The following is a 23,840-nucleotide window of genomic DNA, read 5'->3' on the forward strand; positions in this document are numbered from 1 at the left end:
GGGGATATTAATCTTTTCAGTGGTGATGCACCCTCAGCATTTGGAGTCCTTTTCTCGGCTATTATAAAATGAACACAATGGTTTATATTTAGTTGTGCAGAAATGAAAAATAACAGGCAAATGCTCTCTTGGTGTGGTCCTCGCATTCCTATCTGACAAAAGGAATGACAAAGAACATGGAAACATACTGTTACATCAGTGACGCTGAAGGGGTTAATGAGAACATAATTGCTAGTCAGAAACGGAGAAACTCTCGCCAGTGCTTCATTTATTTTGTTAAGCCTACGCAGCAGAAACAAACAATCTTGCAGACTAAGCCACGGCAGGTACCATCCTTCCAGCACACAGTCCAAACCTGTAAAGCAACAGAAGATGCATTTAATAATTGGTGAAATTTATTTATTTATTCAGGAACTTGCATCGCCCAGTCGGGCATTATTTTAGGAGGGTCAAAACAATAACCACACTGACAACATGGAAGCAAAGAGGCACACTTGTCACTTGAACATTCATCTGAAGTAGGTATCTTGCAAGGATGAGGATACATATTTCAGGGAACATCTACAACACTTGCATCCAACTGATTCCACTTGCTAACCATAAAATCAAAAGGGAAAAAAATGCACTAATTCATCTGCATGACATCTTATTTCTTTAACTATTTTAGCATGACCATTTCTGTACGATATGTAGTATTTGCTCATCATCTAGAAACTTAATACCACTTTCATCATGAAAAGTGCGATGGAAAAATTTTGACTGAAAATTTTCCTTTGCAGGTGAATAGCTTTCCAACCTAGTTCAATTTAAATGTTAGTTACATTGGAATTAAGGTTACATAGTTACAACTGACAAAGCATGCAGCACAGTTTTGTATGCGTTCAAGTTCATAGATTAGCGCTTGGCCATGAGTGTCGCATAACGTACCGTACAGTCAAAGCCTTGAAAGCAAGAATTTAAAGTGCACTGAAAGAGACCATACTTCCAATGCATTCCTGCAGTAAGACAGCATCACTAGACTAAGCAGTTAAAAAGGCCACACCAGTGTGTTTTCTTCAGCAATGGGTTGCAAGCAACTAATGGACAACCTGGGCAGATGTTTTGATAACTTGTGCACATTTTTAAAACAGCAACTGCAGAGCAAACTTGCAACCTACTCTATTTTCAGCATGGCATTGCTGAGCAATGGAACATCTATATTAAATGCGAGCGCATTTCTTTGGCTACCCTAACCCACTGTGGTCCGTCTATACGACTTCAATACGATGACCATGTTAAAAAAAAAAAAAATAGCCCCTAGGAGGTATTGAACCCAGGCATGCAGTGCAGTATGACGTATCTATCCTCAGCGCCACACTAACAGTTGAGAAGGGGTCTGGCATCCGTGTGACAGTAGCGTGAAAGAGCATTGCCACCATCATGTTATCACAATATAGATGTGCATGCATGGCTTGTGCACGGAGGGTTGGAAGGTCTCGAGAGATGTGCATTTATGTTTGGCTGACGAAGCCAAACAGACACACCGTCACGCTCCGCTCTATCAGCTGTACTGCAAGTTTAATAGTGGGTCTTTGCTGTGTGAATGCTCTTGCATAACTTAGATAATCAACGCAGATGGGCTCTGCCAGAAATATTATGTTGCACAATAACCATTGCTGTTATTGTGACAGAAATGGTGACAAATTGACGGTGTCCACTTGAATGGCATAACCGTAGAGAACACGTTGTGGTCAAGGTTACAACTCGATCAATTGGCAAAATTAAAAGCTGAGCAAGCCAGTCCAAAGAGCACAGTGCATTGTGCATATAAAGCTTGTCTTGTAGAGCCGGCAGCATTGCAACAGTGAAACAGTGATACCAACTGCTGTCCTAACTTAGCAGTGGCATATAGCAATGTGCCAATTTTTGTTTGTCGTTCACAGAACTAGGCGTGAAATCTGGTGCATGTTGCATTCGACTCTAGTCAATTCAAACTCCTACAGACCTTAGACATTTTCTTCCATCATTCGAAATTATATTAACATATTAAGACAGCATTAAGAGATACACAGATATACACACAAATAATTTTTTACAAAGCAGAAGAGTTAGCAACTGGCCGCCATCTAGGTTCTGTTGCAGGCAGAAGAGAAAAGGTCACTGCACACACACACATGCAAGATATCAGAGCTGCAAACCTGCAGTCTGGTTGGTGGCACCACGTGTATGGAGCACCTGCCAACTTACACATCTCAATATCAAACATGGGCCCTCTTTGACTCTTCTTTCTAAAGAAGCGTGCTCTTGCCAGCCTATTCTAGTGGCACTGCTCTGCCTTTGGAAGTCTGAAAGCTTAATTTTACCGTCAGCTTTTAACTGTGCTTCTCAGTGCACTACAAATGCAGTGGGGGTCAACACATCCGATGTTTTGAGGGTTGCTTGGAGAAACCAGAACTTCAAGCTATTGGCGTTTGAATCATCACGCATGGAATGTGCGCAGAAACTGCAAGAAAATGGCTGCAACCCTGCGTGGCTCACCTCTACGTTTCATAGTCCAGGGGCACATAGTACTCTGGCTTGTCGTAGCCTAGCTCCTCGGGGGTGTTGATGCCCAATTCGGTGAGTGTAGGGCGAATCTCTTGAAGGATGTATGGGTAGATCTCCTTCACCTTGCTTCCACACTTGTACTGGATGGGAATGATAAATTTGTGACCACCAAAAGCAAAATGTTTATGGCTGTCTGTATCAAGCTACAAAATATACTTAGATGACGATATGTATGGGGCTTTATGGCGCAAGGCCCAATAAGAAAGATACTTCAACACACAAATACAAATCAATTTCGAGGAACGTATGGCACTCCAAACACAGGGTATACACATGTTCTCGCTTACCACACAGTCTATAACATGGCATTTGTACCGAAATATTTTCCCTGTTTGTGTAATGTTTCACTGCAAAAACATTTTCTAAAGTTGCAATGCCACTTTTGAGACTAGAATGTGCCCTGGCACAAAATCAACAAGAGGCTCCGAAAGGTGCTAGCTTGATTATGTGACATTTCTTAATTTCACACAGACACACATGTTCATTAAACGCCGGATCTCAAGACCTGGACACGTCAAACGTCACACAAGTAACTTATGAAAGCTCGAGCACCTTGGAGAGGTTTATGTGACAGCTTTCACTGATGAAGCATTAATCTGATCAGTGACTGCAACAACAGCACACAACTATTGGCCCATTCGCGACGCTCGAGCTCACCTGAATGGACTCTAGGAATCGAACAGCCAGAGCGAAGTCGTTGAGCCGTCGACAGGCCTTTAGTGCGGCGATGACGATTTTGGGTTCGGGCACCACGTCGAAACCCTGGAGGTCGTTCATGGCCTTGCGGATCTCCCAGCCGTCAATGTCCTTGCGGTTGAAGTACGCTTCGTAGCGGGCGTCGAACTCCTCATCGGTCTCCTGGCTGTGCTTGGACATCTGCCGCGCAGAGGGAATTGCTAGAAAAAAAAAAAAGTCGACATAATACAGCTTTTAATTAATGGCACACACAGAGTAACGCCTTCGTCTTTAGCCGCAAGAATGGGAGGCTTCACGACACACCAAGTCGCCGGCGGGCAGTCAGCAATCGATTATGTATGTTACACAGGTCCTGTGAAGGTCAAGTTGTTCGCATGGGCAAACGAAACTGTCAGCATTACCGAACGTTACCGAAGGTATTGGGCAAGAAATGCAGAAAATAACACATACTATATCGCACACGTTCAGAAAACGCAAGATCTCGGATCGGAAACAGCACTCCGCGAGCCGGCGTAGCACGCACACTGCAAGCCAAGGTGCAAAATAACAGCCAGCGAGGCCCACTGGCACAAATCTGTAGCGAGAGAGGCACACGACGTGAAGCACGCTCCCGAGGGGATGACACAACGGGTTAAATTCGGGCATTTTCAGCGTTCTCCCCTCGATGATAAAAACGCGTACTGAAACCGTGCACACCACAGTCAGGGTTAGCGGCACTGAACGCAACATAAAAAGAACTCGAGGTCAAAAACTAACATCGTGCTCGTACCAATTGGAAGAACTGCATTTTTTGGGATGGTGGCGGCTCGTAGTGCGTTCACACCGGAACGGGCAAGCACCGCAAACATTTTGCACGAAATAGTTCACTTCGACCTACACCGCTCCTTCCTCTCCTCTGCTAGGACAAGTGACGTCACGCCCATTGTGGTCTGGAGCAAAACGCACTAGCGCTAAAGCTTTACCTTTTGCAAAAAATTATCAATTAATCTAATAAATTTAATAATATTTTATTGCAAATAGCGTACACGGTAACACAAGCTATTGTGTAACGACCTCAAAAATGAACCGAAACCGAAACAATATTTTAAGTGAGCGCCTAGTTCGGCGTACTGGAGCTTTTTTTTTTTTTTTTGCCCCGTACTATATTTTGTTGCGCTGAAAAGAAAGAAAGAATAAAAAAAAAGAAGCTAGAAATTAATGAAAGCTTTTACCCGGGTTTCTGCTTTCTGTAATCAGCCGAATGCTTCCTATTTTTCCGAACACTGATTGTTGCGGCTTTTCATCGAATTTTTATATATTTAAAGTCAACGAGCTCTTAAATAAAGAGTATTTTGATTTTTTAACATCGTTTCTCATAAAGTATGACTGTGTCAAAAAAAAAAATATGAAGCACTTTGATTCACAGCAGTAACGAGAACTGTTAAGGGTTTGCGAAACCGACGCTTTTCTGAGATGTGCCTTGCCGTGTGCATGTTACCGCTTCTTTAATTTTCTCGTTTAATCGCGCGAGTTTGTTCTTTGTTTATTCAGCTTGCGATAAACCGCCGCGCATCGGGGGCACGTGTGCATGTTTGTGGACTGAAGAAGGAAGAAGCGAGACACATTGGCGCAGATATATGTAAGTCTCTTGCGTTCGTAAGTACTGTCGAATATTCTGCGCCAAATTCTTTTCTGGCGGCTCGTATTTTATACCAAACTAGCACGCATTTCACAACTAGAATGAGTCGAGAAAACTTGACTTAAGCCAACGAACAAGGGCATTTCACGCACGACCCTGTAAGCGTCGGTGACTGGTGATATGTCACTGACAATCAGTGTGACAGGCCGGCCTGAAGGTTAATTAAGGAGAAAACGCGGGGTGTCTCGGAGGTGAATGGTTCGCTGTTACGCTCTTCAGAGCTCGCCGAAGAATCACGAAGCAGCATTGGAGGCGTCGGTGACGACTGACGGCGCCCGCCGCGGGAGTCTCTGTTTAAGCTAAGGCACTGCTACCGAAGAAAAACAAAAGAAACAAAATATTTAGAGGCTGGAGAGTGGTTCGTTTTGAGGGCGGCGTTCTCTACAGAAAGAGGAGTGCGTGCGTTACTGTTTGTATCATTCATGTCGTCACAATGGCGTCGACCGACTTGCAGCGCCCTCTCTCTACGCATCACTTTTCCCATCCGCTCTCCGCGGGACAGGCCTGACTATATAACCATCGTCTGCTCCAGCGCAGCGCCAAAAACGACTTGCGGCGTCGAGCGATCGCGAGCTTCGCCGGCGCAAGCAAGCAAGCGCAAAAGTCCGAGATCGTCGCGTGACGGCGAACATGGAGCGGTCCTCGCTAGCCGAGAAAAACGAGGAGTGGATTAAGATGGACGACCGCAAGGACAACCCGAGCAAGAAGCAGTCGCGGTTCCAGGTGGCCAAGGTGGACTTCGCCGTCGAAAAGCACTCGGACGACGAGAGCAGTTATGAGGAGGACGGTCATGATCAAGACGCCGACGGCCAGCCGGACGGCCAGTCGTGGAACGCCTGCTCGTACGACACGCACAATGTGCGCAGCCTGCGCCACTACACGCGCGAAGCCCTGCCGCGGCTCGACCACTACAGGAACATCATGTCAGTGCACGGACACATGGAGCGACCCACGCTCGACGAGCTGCACAACGCTACGCTGTCGCTGCTGCCGGACCAGAAGGTGAGCAGCTGGTTGCCGATCCTGTCGCGCGCAGCGCGCTTGTCTTGCCTTCGAAGCTCTCTCTTTCCTTTCTCCAATTTTTCTTTCTTTTTTTTTTATTAGTATTCTCGCGGTCGTTCGTACGGATCGCGTAATCCGATATACTGACTCGCGCGGGCGCACTCACGAGCTCACCGCAGCAACTCGTTTCAGTCGCTGTCGCCCAGCGGCCGTCGTTCAAAATGCCGGTGCGCGGCGCAAGCTTCCTGGCCCGTCCCCTTTCTCAGTCTCCCCTTGCCGCCGACTCATTGAGCCGCCGCTGCTGCTTGCACTGTCTGGGCCGATCGAGGGATGCGGTTCTCGCGCGCGCGTTTTATTATCGTCCGCGATGCCACACTCAGAGAGGCCCAGATCCCCGCACTCTCGCCACCACCACTCTGAGACATTTCAGCCCGTCATCTCCATTTATTGTTTTCTCCTTCCTCGCGACGCGCAGGTTTTTCCGACCACATGCGCACGAGCGCCGGCGAGGAGAATTCGGCGTCTACGTATCCGATCTCTCTCGCCGACAAATAGAACCCGGCAGGAGCGAGAAGGAGCGGATTATGATCGCCGTTCAAAAGGCGGACGAGGAAAAAGAAACGAGCAGACGCCGCGTTACGAAAGCTGCACGAGAGAGATATGCGCCAAAAGTGAGGCAACGACAAAAACAAAAACAAAAAAAGGAAAGAAAAAGAAAAACGCCGCCCGACACGACGGGTTCATCCTTACCGCCCTTCGTTCATTGAAAAAGAAACTAGTAATAATAAAGAAAGAGGCTCGGAACAACGTGTACAGCGCGCTTCTTAAAACGGCGTCTCCCGACACGCTGTTACGTGAACACACACAGCTGTCTGGAAAGGCAGCTACTCCGCATGCGCCGCACTCGGGTCGTCGTCGCTGATACCGGTGGCAACGCAAGCGCGGGCGCGAATTTTAAGCGGACATAGCTGCGCACAGAGCGCCAACCGCAAGGAGGTCCCTCAAAACTTCGCTTACGAGCGCGCTCGCGGCCTGCGAGAAAGAGTGAGCGACGTTGCGAGAGTGTGATGCACTTCCTTTTCTTTTCTTCTTTTTAACTCGCTATTTTCGCTGAAAGAACGACGGCCTTTTCAAAGCAAGCGGGCTTGAGTGCTCTGCTGCTCCCGCAACGGCGGCAGCCACGCCGATTCGGAGGAGGGAAGCAGTCCGCTTTACGTCGTCGTCTGCTACTGTCGTCTACTGTTGCTGCTGCTGAATGGCCGCCGCGGGGAGAACGACTGCCCCCTTCTCGTTTCATTCTTTTCTTGCGCGTGTGGGCACCCCCCTACTACCGTGTTTTCCCGCGCGTAACTTCGCCGCGTCTGTTTTCGGTGATTCTGGCCACAACGATGGGACGAAGCTCTACCATGAAAGTGTATAAAGCGCTTATGACAGTGCTCTTCCATGAAGTGTGCAAACGACGAATGCGCTCTTCTGCGCAAGTGCAATTACTATGTTCGGTTTCCTGACGCTATGACTACTGCTGTTCCGTGCGCCGCAAAACGGTAAAAAACATCCTGTACTGCGCCGCCGCTTTAGCTTCTTAATGCATTTTGCCTGAGTGGAAATAAAAAAAGAAGAACGAGGAAATAGGACATTTCAAGCACAACTATTGCGTCGCTCATTGCGCATTGCGAGCAAGCCCATTTTGTTTGTTCTTATTCCCTTACAACGAAAGTATAGCAGAAACTAAGTCAAATGAGCTCCTGTTGGCTGCCCACGGCACGAAGATCGTGGGTGTTATAGCCGTTTTGGGCTCGCCAGCGTACGAAAACTAAAACCACCAATGCGCAATATTATATACGAGCTTAATAAATCCGATGACGCCTCCTATTTCCCGGCCACGATGCTGTCAACATATCATAACCGAGCACATAAAATTGATGCTGTGAATCTCAGTAAAAGATGCAAACATCGGCTTGATGTGCAACTTTTTAGAATTGGCTTAATATCCACCACTGACTGGAATTTCCAGGGTTCCACATTTCAAATGAAGAGAGATAGAGAAAAAAGCTAATTAGCAGCATGTCTGAGCGCTACCTCCTTTATCCTTTCTATAATGCCGAATTATATAAACCTATATGTTCTTTATATTTTTTTTACTCTGTGTGGTGTTACTGCCGGGATTTATTCATAACCTATCATTTTTGACAATAGAATTACGTTCGTAATTCTTTCTTTTTGCCTCGAAAAAAAAAAAAATGCCACTTTTACGTTAGGTTTGCCTTCACAAAAAATTATTCACAGTTTATATAATGTCTGCTCACGTTACTATCATTATTATTATTTTTTTTTTTGTGGGACTTATACAGGTTGGCTCTAAACAGCCTTTGTCGACAAATATAGACTGTTCGTAGACAAACCGACCCCAGGTATGGAGGCCTAATGGTATAGACATTTAGCAACTTTTGTTGGTAGGCACACTTCATATATAGATAAGTAAAAGAACAAACGTGCTAAGAAATCGCGCAATTCTAATTTATGGGCTGATTATAAAAAAGTGTTTAAAGAAGTACTGCGCTGAAGTAACCTCGGCTAAGAACAAGTACTACTCCCACGACCTACCTTCATTACTAGCTTCTGATCCTAGAAAGTTTTGGCGAACCACTGCTCCAGACAGCACTATCCACCACATATCGCTACAAAATGATGACCAAGTCGAGCTATCAGATCAAGAGAGCACATATGAATTCAACAGGTCCTTTTCATCTGTGTTTACTGCTAAAGATAATTCCGAAATGCCTATTATTCCTGATCGTGAATTTTGATACATGGAGCCCATTGCCATCACAATTCAAGGAATCGCATGCCTCATTACAAACCTTAAAGTATCTTCCTCTGCTGGTCCCGATAACATATGTATGTTCCAAAATCTTGAGGAATACATTGTCTAGCTCTAGTAAAATGTTATATCACATTTTTACACAATCTTTATCAACAGGCCATCTTCCACTTGATTGAAATGTTGGAAAAGTAATTCCAGTGTTTAAAAGCGGTAACAGAAATATGGCGGGGAACTACCGCCCTATCTCGCTCGCTTGCATATGTTGCAAAATGCTTGAGCATATTATTGCATCAAATATTTATAACCACCTCCAGTTTAACAACTTCGTTTTTAATAATCAGCAAGGATTCCGAATATCTTTTTCGTGTGATACGCAGTTACTGGAATTCACGACTGACTTGCACTTTAACATGGATAATAACCTTCAAACTGATTGCATCTTTCTTGACTACTCAAAAGCATTTGATCGCGTTGCTCACTGCCTCCTCATCGCTATAGGCTATCTACTCTTAGACTAGACTCACTAACGCTATATTGGCTTGTAACTTTCTATCTTTTCGCAAGCAGTTCACAGTCGTCAATAATTTTGCTTCTTCCTTTCTGATGTCACATCCGGTGTTCCCCAGGGCAGCGTGCTAGACCCTTTGCTTTTTAAAAATTATATTACTGACCTACCTTCTAACATTTCCTCTTGCATGCGACTATTTGCTGACGACTGCATCGTATACCGCACTATTGAAAGCCATGATGACCATTTGATCCTCCAAAAGGACCTTAACTTCGTTTATGCCTGGTGTGATAACTGGCGTATGACGTTGAACTCGAATAAGTGCAAAACAATTTCCTTTACTCGTAAACAGTCACTTTATAACTTCACATATTCTATAAACAACGCTTCACTGCCCCGTGTGGTGTCATATAAGTACTTAGGCTTGCATCTTTTATCCGACATTTCATGGAAATTGCATATCACCAACATACGTGCTAAAGCGTCACAAACGCTGGGTTACTTACGTCGAAATTTGCGTCGTTGCTCAGCTCATACGCGCAAATTGGCATATTTAACTTTCGTCCGCCCACAGCTTGCATTTGCTTCGTCCATCTGGTCGCCTCATCAAGAGTACTTATTTTCACTGCTGGAAGCCGTACAAGATAGAGCCGCCCGATTCATTTCATGTAACTATAACCGCCATTCCAGTATAACAAAAATTAAGCTGGGCATTCCACTCCAAACGTTAAGTATTCGTCCTTCTGTTGCTCTTTTATGATTAGTACACAAATATATTCACAGCGTAACGCCATCCCCACTGCCACTTGAAAAACCATTACGTACATCCAGGCGCCTTCATAATCGCCTCAGCATCAAACGCATAATTGGTAAAACTAAAGCTTTCAATTCTTCGGCTTTGCCACGAGCCATCGCACTTTGGAACGATCTTCCAGATGCCATTGTTTCAATCACTAACTGCGAATATTTCCGTGAGCGCTTATATGCACATTTTACGAACTGAGACTGTGTAATGATGCATTCTTTTATTTTGCTTACTGTTACTTTTCTTTGTTCTTGTTCATGCTCATCGCGTATTTTATTGTATAATCCCCCATCACTCAATGCTCCAACCGGAGCCTGTGATGTACCTTCAAATAAAAAAATAAAAGTGTAGAAGAAGGCAAATCGCTCTACAAAGAATCTGCGGAAAATCTCTCTCTCTCTCTCTCTCTCTCTCTCTCTCTCTCTCTCTCTCTCTCTCTCTCTCTCTCTATATATATATATATATATATATATATATATATATATATATATATATATATATATATATATATATATATATATATATATATATATATATATATATATACACACACTTGCGGATGAGTAGGTGGCGCTCTCGTTCGGTTGAATATTGAAAGACTCTTGTAATTTGGTGTTTCCGCATGCACATCTCATGCGAATTTTGGTTTCGCTGCCCGTTTCTCTACCAACTTCCCAAAGTCGGATTGGTGGGCAACGCCGTGGCCCTTCTTTCTGGATTAGGTGAGCGGGCAAACACCCTTCGGTGAAAATTTTCGAGGTGCGCATATGTCCGGAAAAATGCGCACTATATGACATGTGACGAGTACGCACACGAGACCAATGTTTTATCTTGTTTGCTTTTTCTGCATGGAACTATTTGATAATTGGCGCCTTTCTTTTTTTTTCTCTTTGAAGCTTTCTTGAGGAGGGATCGGTGCATAAAAGAAAACACAGCTCGTTCGCGCCACTTCGCGGTTGTACAGGCATCATTAGGCCCGCGCGAGCGCCTAATTTGAGGCGGCGCACATGTGAACGCGTCTCCGCATTAGGCTATTTATTGAGAATGCCTGCTTCGGGTATGTGCGTACATCCGTCCGCTGTAAATGCAGCCGCGACATCCTCTTTACTACAGAATACTACTACCTGGCTCTATATATGGTATACGCTCTTGTAATGTAGTTGTTGTTATGTGTATGCTATCTGCGCGGTAATGGTTGCCGTGTGCCTATGTCTGTGCGTATGTATATATTCAACGGATGATTTCTTGACGCTTGTAACTAAAGGTGACAGTGAAAACCCGAAGCACTTCGAGGGGTGCTAGAAGGACTTCTCTCGTGTTTACATCCTCCATTACATCTACATAGCGCCGATATGCGCGTAGTCTTAACACACCGTAATAAGGATGTGTGCAAGTACATCTCGACTCAAAAAAAAAAAAAAATTAACGCCTATAAGGGTTTTGGAAAGATTGGATGCGCTTTGTAGACAATCACAAGGAAGAAGACCGGACAGGCGCAATGACGGACAGGCGCCTGTCCCGTCTTCTTCCTTGTGATTGTCTACAAAGCGCATACAATCTTTCCAAATACAATGAACCAATTGCTCGACAACGCACCCTGCTAAGTCTATAAGGGAGCCGGATGGGTGGTTCAAGATCTATAGCACAAATGTTTTCATGGCACCGGCGTGAGCCAGTAAAAGGTTTCAGCTGCTGCGGTACTGACGACTGTTTGGGATCGCGACACTGGAGCGATCGGATGGGAACTCGGCGCTGACGCCCGTGGTTGTACCTGGGTCGCAAGCCCCAAGGGTAGCGTTGGCCTGGCGGCCTGGGGTACAACTGCAAGCATCCGAAGGTCCCGGCAAAGCATGAGTCGACAGGTAACAACGAAACAACTTGTTTATTTTAACATCGCAAAGAGTTGGCGGTCAGGTTTGACCGAAGTAGAGAGACGGGAGAGCACTTCACTCAACGGAAGAAATCGGAGCCCTCCTCTGGCGTCCGGGGGCAGCTGTTTTTATACTCTCGCAGTTGAGGGCAAGAAGGAACCCCTCAAAAGACGAGCACGTGAATGTACAATGGGCTAATGGTGACGCACACTGTCGTAGCGATGCCGTAGCACCATGTCGTGGCGCTGCGCACGATCTCGTAGCACCTGGTCGTGGCGCTGCGCAGCACACTGTCGTGGCGCTGCGCAGCATACTGTCGTGGCGCTGCCGGTCGGACACAATGACTGTAACGAGAAGATGGTCCCTGCTTTGGCTTCGCCTGTTTCGGGCACAATGACTGGAACGAGATCCCTGCTTTGGCATCGCCTGTTTCGGGCCCAATAACTGGAATGAGATCCCTGCTTTGGCATCGCCTGTTTCGGGCACAATGACTGGAACGAAATCCCTAGGCGGTCGCATCGCCGCAGACGCGCCTGGAAACACCTGGCGATGAGTGTTGCGGTGACGACGATCGGGCCAAAATGTCCGCCGCCCCGCCGCCGTCGCGCCGGCAAAACCACGTGTCGCAGGCGAAACGCAACAGACCGCCCCGCCGGGGAAAGGAGATCCCGATGGACAGGGGACTGCATCCGCTGTCCGGAGGGATGTCGCTCGATGATGCTCATAACCGAAGTCGGGCGTCCCTTGACGTTTCTTGAGCGCAGCGCACAGAGAAGGCCTCGTTCTCTCGTTCAGGTTCGCACGGGACACTGCAAAGTGACTTCGGGAGAGTTCACATTTTTGTTCTCGTTCCCGGCAAGCGTTAGAACTACGCTGAAAACTCAACCGCTCAGTCAGCAAGCACGGCACAACCCTCACTAAGCCCTGCCAGGCTCTTTCCCCTTTTTATACCACTGCCTAGTTCCTTACAGTAGTCTAGCATCACTCAGAACGCGTCCACAAATTGAAAAATTGCACTAGAAAGCATATCATCACTTTGAAACACTAAACAAAAGCAATATGTTAAAAAAAATCCTGCCTCAGGAAGAAAAACATCAGTAACAAACAATTTTGAGGCTGATTCCTACGTTAGGGGCTTCGACTTAAGCCATCGGCGTTACCGTTGAGACTCCCCTTTTTGTAACGCACCTCAAAGGAATATTGTTGTAAAGCGAGGCTCCAGCGCAGGAGGCGGCCATTTTTGGGAGAGATGGTCTGCAGCCATTGGAGAGGGCAGTGATCTGTCTCAATGATAAACCTCGAGCCGGCTAGATAGCATGACAATTTCTGAACGGCCCACACGAGACATGCACACTCTTTCTCGGTGGCGCTATACGCCTGCTCACGACTGGTCAGCTTACGACTAGCATACAGGACGGGGTGTTCTACTTCTCCATTTTCCCGTTGGCACAGTACAACGCCCATGCCTCGCTCACTAGCATCGCACTGAACAATGAACCCTTTTGTATAGTCTGGCGATCGTAGCACAGGCTGGCTTGTTAGGGCACTCTTTAGGGCGCTAAAAGCTCTTTCCTTTGTCTCGTCCCAGACGACTGTTTGAGGCTCTGTCTTTCTTAGAGCATCCGTCAGGGGAGCCGCGATATCAGAGTACCTAGGGATGTACCTCTGATAGTAGCCGGCGACACCTAAGAACGACCGAATATCGGTCTTTGTGCGCGGTTGCGGAAAGTCTCGCACAGCGGCCACTTTTATTTCAGAGGGGCGGCGACGACCCTGACCAATCACGTGACCGAGGTAGACAACCTCGGCCTGTGCTAACTGGCACTTAGGAGCCTTTACTGTCAAGCCTGCTTCGCGCAGGCGGGTTAGCACTGCCCGCAAGTGTGTCATATGCTCAGACCAGGATGCGGAGAATATCGCTACGTCGTCTAGATACGGTAAAGCGAATTCTTGCTGTCCCCGCAACACTTTATCCATGAGACTTGAAAAACAGTATGGCGCGTTCTTCAAACCAAAACTCAACACTTTAGGACGGAATGTTCCCATTGGTGAAATGAACGCCGCATACCTACTAGCCTCTTCTGTAAGTGGAACCTGCCAATAACCCCTGACAAGATCTAGGGTGGAAATAAACTGAGCGCTACTAACTTTCTCAAGGCGCTCCTCGATGTTAGGGATCGGATAAATTTGATCCTTAGTGATGGAATTAAGCCTGCGGTAGTCGACGCAAGGACGAGGTTCCTTGCCCGGTACCTCAACTAAAATCAAAGGGGAGGTATAATCACTCTCACCTGCCTCAATAACACCGAGCTGTAGCATTTTCTTTACCTCAGCCTCCATAATATCGCTCTGGCGGGGTGACACCCGATACGCCTTGGATCGTACTGGCTCTGTGGAGGTAAGTTCTATATCATGAGTAAGTACAGAAGTCCTACCAGGCCTCTCAGAGAACAGACCTTGAAACTCTTGTAATAGCTGGTGTAGTTCGGTTTTCTGCTCAGGCGACAGCGGTGCTTTACTGATAAGGTCACTAATGACTTGACCGGTGTCTTCCCTGTTCGTCACTGAGCCTAGTCCCGGAAGCTCGACTGGAAGCTCTTCAGGAACGTTTATCATCATGCACACCACTGCTTCCCGTTGTCTATAAGGTTTGAGCAGATTACAGTGGTAAACTTGCTGTGCTTTCCGCTTTCCTGGCAGACTTACCACGTAGTTAACGTCAGACAGTTTCTGAACAATTCGCGCTGGGCCCTCCCACTGCACGTCTAGTTTGTTGTTTAGCGATGTGCGCAATATCATGACCTCATCGCCAACCTCAAAACGACGGGCCCTGGCTGTCCGATCATAATAAACCTTGGCCCTCTGCTGGGCCTTTGCCATTGCTTCACCTGACAACTCCTGTGCCCTTCTTAAGCGTTCGAGGAGCTTAAGCACGTACTCCACCACGACTGGGTCGTCGCCCCTACCTTCCCATGATTCTCGAAGCATGCGAAGCGGAGATCGAAGCGAGCGACCGTACACCAGTTCAGCTGGCGAAAACCCCGTAGCCGCATGCGGCGCGGTCCTTAAAGCAAACATCACCCCAGGCAGACACAGCTCCCAGTCAGTTTGATGTTCAAAACACAAGGCTCTCAACACGCGCTTCATGACGGAGTGGAGCTTCTCAACGGAATTCGACTGTGGGTGGTACACTGAGCTGTGTAGCAGCTTTACCCCACACCTTTCGAGAAAAGTTGTCGTCAAAGCGCTAGTAAACATTGTGCCCTGATCTGATTGGATTTCCGCAGGAAAACCAACTCGCGCAAATATGGACAGTAGTGCATTAACTATCTCAACTGAGCTGAGTTCTTTAAGCGGCACTGCTTCAGGGAACATTGTCGCTGGGCAGATCACAGTCAAAATGTGTCTGTACCCCGTGGCTGTTACCGGCAGAGGTCCCACTGTATCAATAACGAGCCGTCTAAAAGGCTCCGTAATGATAGGTACCAATTTCAACGGCGCCCTCGATTTGTCCCCTGGTTTGCCCACCCGCTGACAAGTGTCACATGTCCTCACGAAATGGTCTGCGTCCCGAAAACACCCTGGCCAATAGTACTCTTGCAAGAGACGGTCCTTAGTTTTCTTAACTCCTAGGTGTCCGGACCACGAACCCCCATGTGACAAGCGCAACAGATCCTGACGATAGCATTGAGGCACGACCAGCTGATCGAACTCCACTCCTCGGCGGTCTAGATACTTCCGGTACAGGACTCCACCTCTTTCCACAAAACGCGCAGTTTTCCTGGCGATACCTTCTTTGACATTGCAGCGCACGTTTTCCAGGCTGCCATCCTTTTTTTGCTCGGCTATCAAAGCCGTCCGGCTGACTTTTAGCAACCTATCAAGTCCGTCTGACGTAGGCGCGATGAGCAAATCAGTAGATAGCTCTTCTAACTTTCCCGCGTCGGGATTTTCCTCTCCAGTATCTGGCGCCTTCAACGCTACAGACTCAATTTTATTCTGTTCGGGCGTGCTCTGAATATCAGCTTGCTGCGCCTCTGACCCTTTTTCGTTGTTTGATAACGTCGGCCCCGCAACTACCGCCTTTGCAGCGAGCTCCCGAACCTTCGATCTGGTTAAGGCCTGAACACTAGCTTCACCAAACAAAAGCCCCTTCTCGCGCAGGAGGTGATCGGACCTGTTTGAAAATAGGTACGGGTACTGGGGTGGCAGCATAGATGACACTGCCGCCTCTGTCTCAAGCGCTCCGAAAGGTCCTTCAATAAGCACTTTTGCTACTGGCAGACACACGCTATGAGCTTCCACGGCTTGCTTGATCCATGCGCACTCGCCCGTGAACATATGGGGTTCTACGTAGGAGGGGTGAACTACATCCATTGTAGCTGCGGAATCGCGAAGCACTCGGCACTCTTTCCCGTTCACGAGGAGGTCTCGCATGTAAGGCTCGAGAAGCTTCATGTTCTCGTCAGTGCTGCCTATTGAAAAAAACACAACTTTTGGTGTTGTTTCCGGACACTGCGCCGAAAAGTGACCCGGCTTCTGGCACGTATAACACAAGCGCGCTCGCCTCATCTCGAACCGCTTTCTGCGTTTGGCTGCCGCCGTCTCTTTACGTTTGGTCGGACTGCTTTCGCTCGCATCCGCACTACGCGTGTCCCCCTTTAATCTCATGGGCGTGAACTTCGGCCTCTCAAACTTCGAGCCAAATTCACCCTTTTGACCGTCCTTAGCTCCGCGAGCTCGACGCGTCACAAACTCCTCGGCTAGCTCAGCGGCTCTAGCCACCGTACTCACGTCTGGCCTATCCAAGACCCAGTATCGCACGTTCTCCGGTAACCGACTATAAAACTGTTCTAGCCCGAAGCACTGCAGAACTTTATCGTGGTCACCAAACGCTTTCTCTTCTTTGAGCCACTCCTGCATGTTCGACATAAGCCTATACGCAAACTCTGTATATGACTCACTTCTGCCTTTCTCATTTTCCCGAAACTTCCGACGGAACGCCTCCGCAGACAGCCGGTACTTTTTTAGAAGACTCGATTTCACTGTGTCGAAATCCTCTGCCTCCTCTCTATCCAAGCGAGCGACTACGTCGGCCGCCTCGCCGGGTAACAAAGTGAGCAAGCGCTGTGGCCACGTTTCCCGAGAGAACCCCTGCTTCTCGCACGTTCGCTCAAAGTTAACCAGGAACAAACCAATGTCCTCTCCAAGCTTAAACGGCCGCATCAGGTCAGTCATTTTGAACAATACGCGTTCTCCTGCACCGTGTGCCTGACTTCCATTACGAGCGCGTTCCATCTCTACCTCAAGACGCTTCATTTCCAAAGCGTGTTGACGGTCACGCTCTTGTTTTTCTTTCTGTTCTTTAAGTTCGCGCTCTTCTTTTTCTTTTTGCTCTTTAAGTTCGCGCTCCTGTCTTTTTGCAGTCTCCCTCTCCTCCATGGTCTCAAGGCATTCCGACAGCTCATCATCCTCAGCCTCTAACTCAAGAATAGCCTTTATCAGTTCTGGTTTTCTGAGTTTGTCCGAGACATCCAGACCCAACTCTCTTGCAAGCTCCAACAATTTCGGTTTGCGCAACGACTTCAAATCCATGGCTGCTCTGAATGCTGCTTTCTCTACTGCTTACTATTGTCTTGCCGCAACTAACCCGGCAGCAACGACAACCACAATTACCAGCTCTGTTTCTAACACTAAGAAAAGCCTGGCAAAGCTCAGAAGAAGAAAGTCCCGCACTCACCAAACCTCGCAGGCAGGAATTCCGCGCAGTCGTTCCGCTGCAGGCAACCAGTCGACACACAGGGCTCGTTGCACTGCTCCCGGATCGTCGTTGAGCTGCTCAGCATACAGTCAACTGCATCTCTTTGCTGCTGGCCTCCGTTGTCGTGATCTCGCCGCTGGCAGACCGTTGTTTGAAGTCGTAGGCGATCTCACCGCTGGCAACCAGATATTTGGATCCGACTGCTGGTACGATCTGTTGGGAACTCGGCGCTGACGCCCGTGGTTGTACCTGGGTCGCAAGCCCCAAGGGTAGCGTTGGCCTGGCGGCCTGGGGTACAACTGCAAGCATCCGAAGGTCCCGGCAAAGCATGAGTCGACAGGTAACAACGAAACAACTTGTTTATTTTAACATCGCAAAGAGTTGGCGGTCAGGTTTGACCGAAGTAGAGAGACGGGAGAGCACTTCACTCAACGGAAGAAATCGGAGCCCTCCTCTGGCGTCCGGGGGCAGCTGTTTTTATACTCTCGCAGTTGAGGGCAAGAAGGAACCCCTCAAAAGACGAGCACGTGAATGTACAATGGGCTAATGGTGACGCACACTGTCGTAGCGATGCCGTAGCACCATGTCGTGGCGCTGCGCACGATCTCGTAGCACCTGGTCGTGGCGCTGCGCAGCACACTGTCGTGGCGCTGCGCAGCATACTGTCGTGGCGCTGCCGGTCGGACACAATGACTGTAACGAGAAGATGGTCCCTGCTTTGGCTTCGCCTGTTTCGGGCACAATGACTGGAACGAGATCCCTGCTTTGGCATCGCCTGTTTCGGGCCCAATAACTGGAATGAGATCCCTGCTTTGGCATCGCCTGTTTCGGGCACAATGACTGGAACGAAATCCCTAGGCGGTCGCATCGCCGCAGACGCGCCTGGAAACACCTGGCGATGAGTGTTGCGGTGACGACGATCGGGCCAAAATGTCCGCCGCCCCGCCGCCGTCGCGCCGGCAAAACCACGTGTCGCAGGCGAAACGCAACACGACAAATTGTGACGTCATTCTTTAGCAAAGTGAATAGAACTCTCATCGCTGGCGTGCACGTGTCCGCAGGCAGACTTAATGATAACGAATACATTTTGATGTTTGTTTTTTTCGAAGAATCATTTAGCGCAAGAACACCTGCAGAGGGCACAGTAGCGTATAGACTTCGTTTTCAGAGGGTGCTGGTGTTGCAAGACTCGAACGGGCGCGTCCCAGCTCCTTTCGTCTGCAGATGATGCCGGCCTGATGGGCCTTTGGTGAAGCTATTCGCAGTGCGCTAGTTTGCCAAGGAGGGCTGGAATCTCGTGTATACTGGGTAACATAGCGTCATACTCATCATATATCACCACACCGCGTGACATATCATCACCAGCACCCACTCTATACTAGATTACTTTCACTCCGAAGGCACAGGCAGGGAGGGGGGCAGAGGTAGGTGAGCCGGCAACGTCTCCCTGACTCGCGGCTTATACGGCTACGCAAGCTGTCCCCTTACGGCGCTGCCCGCATCTAAATGAAGGACACATCGACCCTTTTCTTTCCTTTTTCTTAAGGGAACTTATTCTGCGTAGCTACGCCACCGACAATTTGATTGAGACACAACAAAATGAAACCAAAAACAACAAAATAAGTTACGCCCCGCATTTTCTGCCTGCGCATACAAATGTATGATCAATGAGGCAACAAAGCCCTGCTCGTTCTTTTTACTGTAACGGTGCAACCCGTTGCTTCTATAGACTTCTCACTGCACGTGACCTGCTGTATATATTGATTTGTCGCGAACCGAGTGTCGGCTTTCCGCCGTAGTTGCGCGTATGACCTTGCGGAAGCGTCCTGTATATTTGGTTTCTTCGCAAGGAAGGCAGAGCGAGGCGTCGAATACCGCGGATGACACGGTACTGGCGGTTTTCGGCCACCAGTCTTCGGAGGCGCGTCGCGTGCAGCACCACGAAAGCGGCGCGTTTCTGGTCTGAGGGCGTGGAATACGTTCCCGACCCTCGTGGAGCTTTCCGGCACGTCGGCTCGTCTGGTATCAATCGAATCCCTCGCTGTGAAGCGGTGGTCGTTCACTGTAGGCGCCACGTACGTGCTCGAGTGAGCGTAGACGCCCCGCCGTTGCACAGTACACCCTCGAGAACGGGAGCGGCGGACCGCATACGCACGCAGCGTCATCAACATCCACGGCGCTGCACTAAACAGAGAGTAGCGCGCCGCGGAAGGCACCCACCCCAATACTCTCCGCTTCTCCTTCTTCCGAAGAGCAGCATCTTCTACCCGTCTCCGTCCTCCTCACCCCGAATCCGGAGCGGTCCCCAAGGGTTCTTCTCTGGCGTTTTCTGGTCCGGGCTGCACGCGGGTCGCTGTTTGTTTTGTCTCGCCGCCGCCCGAAGAGGTGCGCCGACCGAGCACGTGACACAGCGGGGAGGGGGGCCGGGGGGGGGGGGAGGTCCGTGAGGTGAAGGCTGCCTCCAAGCACCGGTCTTCCCGTTTTAGGCGGCCGCGCGTTTATTTGCCCTTCTTCCTTTTCTTACTTTTTCGGCGTTATTTTCTTTCGCCGTGTCTGCGTCCCTCCCCTCGCCCTCCTTCACTTTCCAACCCCTTCTCTTTATTTTCGAATACTATACTTTTTCACCCGTGGGGGGGTTCCGTCTTCTCTCTTACGCGGGCACCGCGTCGATGCCTTCGTCCCTCGAACCCGCGACCGAGGGAGAGAGGTGTAACAAATGAACCGATTCCAAAAATTTCGTCACTCTCTCCTTTAACTGCGCTGTGCCAGGGTCGGAGCGACCAGTTCCGCTTACATGGCGCTGGTCGTTTTCACCGAGCCACTTAATTGTGCGTATGTGTTCTTGTGGCTTGTCGGACCATTCCTTAATGAAGAAATATAAAAAAAAGAAAGAAGAGCGAAAGAAGCAGAATACGGAACGTTTTTGTATTGTCGTCGGTTTCTTGGGCCCTTTCACATGGCCAAGGCTTAAAACGACGAGTTACAGGTGAGAGGAGTCTCTGGTACAACCGCCATCACAACGACGGCGCACCTATAGCGTCTTAACCAAGGACGGATTGTAATGTGCAAATATTGACTGCTTTGGAATGAAGACGCATTAAGCCAGCACATTCAAGGCACCGTAACCAGAAATTTCTACTATCATTCACAGGAGACGCAAAAAGGCACGTTTGGGTTAAGTACAACGTTGACAGTAATTCGGGGGAAGCAATCACTAGCGCATCGACGGTCCGCATACGCAGCGCGGATAATCGGCTTACGCAGAGCGGGAACAACAATGCGCGTTGGTTTTTCAAACACATGCTGCCATAACATCTGCGACAAGCTCATTCGCGCGGTCGGCTAAACTGAAATGTCTTGTTGCGACAGGCTTGCCACACTTTGCTGCGATACATATACAGCAAGAAATAAAGACAAAAAAGACAAAGAATGGGCGAAAAGAATTATTGGCTAATGCTCAATGGCTCTTCTCCACAGAACTGATATCTTTTGTTGGTCGGCAGTTACCGCTATATCTCTTTTCTTTTAGTTAGCCTTCGCTTGCTCCTTACAGTTGTTTCTCAAGCTTACCATTCATCGCGCCACTGTTTCGGGCCGATAGCTCAGTGCGTGCACAATAGAGCGCTTATGTACATTTTCTCTTTCAAGGGGTGTCGAAAAACTAGCGTCAACAATACTGGAGCCACTGCCAAATGCGCTACAACCTATTTCATTCGTCATGAGATTTCCCTCTCTTCCTCGAAATGTATACATGTGACTCTGACTCTCCAGTGCTCCAAGTGTCCGACTACCATTCGTTAAGCGCTGTTCCTTCAACAGCGTATTGAAGATGCTAATCTTCAGTCCTCTACTCCTAGAACTTGGCGGATCGTGTCCGCGATTATTTGGTACAAGTCTTCCCCAACGTTACTTAATTACAAAGGCAATGTCGTCTCCAAGCCGCATGTTGCCGAGATGGCCTCCGCTAATCCTTGCGTCTAATATTTCCCACTTTTGCTTGAGCGTGGATAGATTTCGTAGATGGAAAGCTCTTTCATGGTGGTGCCGCCGCGTCTCAGAGAGCGACTCCAGGTGCGTAATAGAAATCCGTGTGCTTGTCTGAGTTCGCGCAGCCAATCTTCCCTCTCCTGAAACGTCCCTGGCGAAGTTGCAGAAGTTCTTGCGGTCGGCATGATAGGATTTGAACCGATGTCCAGTATTTGCTGCTGTGCTTGTCAACGCTGTTAACCTCCAGTTCGTTCGCACTGGGTGCAAGTTTTTCATAACTTTTGCAGCCACGTCGTGAGCGAATGGCAATATTTGTTGCCAGGACCCCTCTCATGCATACCTCGCCTGTATGGCGTCAGTCTGAAGCTCAGGAGAATGAAGAACACTGTCCCTCTTAACCCTTGCATTGGAGAAACGAAAGTTGTGCACTCTTACTGAACTAGTGCAGATCACAAAAATAAACTCTGTTGAAATCGATAAAAATGCAACGCCATATTAATACAGTATTAGAAAGCTTTCCGGATGGGTGGCGGACAGCAGTCGTACGAAACGGCTGGATGGACGGGTCCGTCAGGTCGCGCGCGTAATGGTGTTGAAAAAGTAAGAAAGCTTCTTGACAGGCTATACAGGGTAGTCAAATGTGTGAAAGGCGCATATACTCCTTGTTCAAGCAACAATTCTTGCACAAGGCTAGGTTGAAACCTCGCATGGTGACCGTGGTGCCCTAGTTTTCCTGCACAAGAATGTGAACCGTCGTACGTTTCCTCTTTAAACTCTGAATCGAGGGCATTTCACAGCCTTGAATGATAATCAGGGACCATGTTCTTTTTCGAACACTTCCGAGAATATCACTTTCAGTTCTGATTCATTGGGTAAGTCCGCGAACAGGATGCATGCTCGTCGCTCAAATGAGGCTTCGCGTTGGACGTTACTTAGTGCAAAGGTGAAAGTATCCTTGAAAGTGATCCGTACACGGTGCAAAGGTGAAAGTATTCATGAAAGTGATCGATACGTAGTGCAAAGGTGAAAGTATCCCTCAAAGTGATCGGTACGCATGCAGTGCAAAAGTGAAAGTATCCCTGAAAGTGATCGCTATTTGTTGTGCAAAGGTGAAAGTACCCTGAAACTTATCAATATACGAGTTCAAAAGTTAGTTTCCGTTAAAGTGATCGATACATAGTGCAAAGGTGAAAGTATCCCTGAAAGTGATCGATATACGTAGTTCAAAAGTTAGTTTCCCTGAAAGTGATCGGTACGTAGGGCAAAGGTGAAAGCATCCCTGAAAGGGATTGATACGTAGTGCAAAGGTGGAAGTATCCCTTAAAGTGATCGACCATGAATACACGGTCCCAAGAATGAATACACGGTCCCAAGAGTTTTCTTCCTCATTGACTTCGCGTATGAATGTCCATTCGTGAGCGATATGAGAAAGGCGAGCACCGGGTTTGTTTTCAAGGAACGATTACTCGTCACCTGTGAATACGAACGTGTCGTTCGATTACGGGCGAAATAGCTTTGCTGCGGAATATATTGTCTCGTAAAACACTATAGCCCTAAGTAGGGCCGGTCGTTGGGCCAGCGTTGCTTGTCCGTAGTATAGGGCCAGTGTTCTCCAGCGCTTGGCCTTGAATTCCCCTGATTTGAGCACATTGGCTCTGCTTGTAAAGCTGATGTGGTTGTTACCTTCGGCGCACTGGCTGAACCACTGCGGTCTCTTGCATGCAAGTCTGTCGAACTGCTCCGTGCGAGACATCATTTCTCCATAGCGAGGCTTTCAACCACCGCGCACTCCGCTCGGAGTGAGCGACTCGCGATCGCAGCAGGGAGGATGGCGTTGCCCCGCAGCGCGAACCGGTGTGTGAAGTCCGGGGCTTCCAGTTCATGAACACCCTCTCGGTTTGTCGGCGGCCACCACTTTCTGGGAAGCGGCGGCCCCCCCGCAGGTCTTTCCTCCTTGTCGATCGCTGCCACCGCCGCAGCTCGGAACAAGGGACCCGCCGCGGACGCTCGCGGCTGTTACATTTTCTTGTTCTTTCTCGACATTTGCAAAAGGTGAAACGACACTGACCTTGAAGTCCTTGTCGGCGCGGTCTTTCTCCGCCCCCCCCCCCCCCCTGCCGCT

At 48.6% G+C, this 23,840-nt stretch overlaps 2 protein-coding genes across 4 annotated transcripts in view; one reads left to right on the plus strand and one right to left on the minus strand.

The window, feature by feature from the left end:
* Positions 1-248: 248 nt before the first annotated feature.
* On the minus strand, positions 249-4,210 carry COX5A (Cytochrome c oxidase subunit 5A). 2 transcript variants are annotated; one of them, XM_075680547.1, is made up of 5 exons: positions 3,733-3,942; positions 3,586-3,634; positions 3,244-3,482; positions 2,518-2,666; positions 249-355 (listed from the first exon to the last, which is right to left on the minus strand). In XM_075680547.1, the coding sequence occupies exons 1-4, from the start codon at positions 3,925-3,927 to the stop codon at positions 2,520-2,522; spliced, it is 630 nt and encodes a 209-aa protein (XP_075536662.1). In that variant the 5' UTR covers positions 3,928-3,942; the 3' UTR covers positions 249-355; positions 2,518-2,519. The 2 variants fall into 2 exon arrangements, with proteins under 2 accessions (XP_075536662.1, XP_075536663.1); XM_075680548.1 differs by lacking the exons at positions 3,586-3,634; positions 3,733-3,942 and adding an exon at positions 4,052-4,210.
* A 1,278-nt stretch (positions 4,211-5,488) lies between these two features.
* Ncc69 (sodium chloride cotransporter 69) overlaps positions 5,489-23,840 on the plus strand; it is a 151,703-nt gene continuing 133,351 nt past the window's right edge. For both annotated transcript variants that reach the window (XM_075680543.1, XM_075680544.1), the window contains exon 1: positions 5,489-5,962. In XM_075680543.1, coding sequence (XP_075536658.1) covers positions 5,591-5,962 — 372 coding nt within the window. In that variant the 5' untranslated portion in view covers positions 5,489-5,590. The remainder of the gene's footprint in view (positions 5,963-23,840) is intronic.

The sequence above is a fragment of the Dermacentor variabilis genome, chromosome 2, assembly GCF_050947875.1.
Source record: "Dermacentor variabilis isolate Ectoservices chromosome 2, ASM5094787v1, whole genome shotgun sequence".
NCBI classification, from domain to species: Eukaryota; Metazoa; Arthropoda; class Arachnida; order Ixodida; family Ixodidae; genus Dermacentor; species Dermacentor variabilis.

Bases quoted from the DNA above. Each gene is read 5' to 3' on its own strand.
- COX5A (XM_075680547.1), bottom strand. From the start codon at position 3,927: ATGCCCGAATTTAACCCGTTGTGTCATCCCCTCGGGAGCGTGCTTCAC. The intron at 3,635-3,732 runs GTATGTGTTATT...TGACCTTCACAG, and splicing joins TTCTGAACGTGTGCGATATA to GACCTGTGTAACATACATAA. The intron at 2,667-3,243 runs GTGAGCTCGAGC...ATTCCCATCCAG, and splicing joins GATTCCTAGAGTCCATTCAG to TACAAGTGTGGAAGCAAGGT.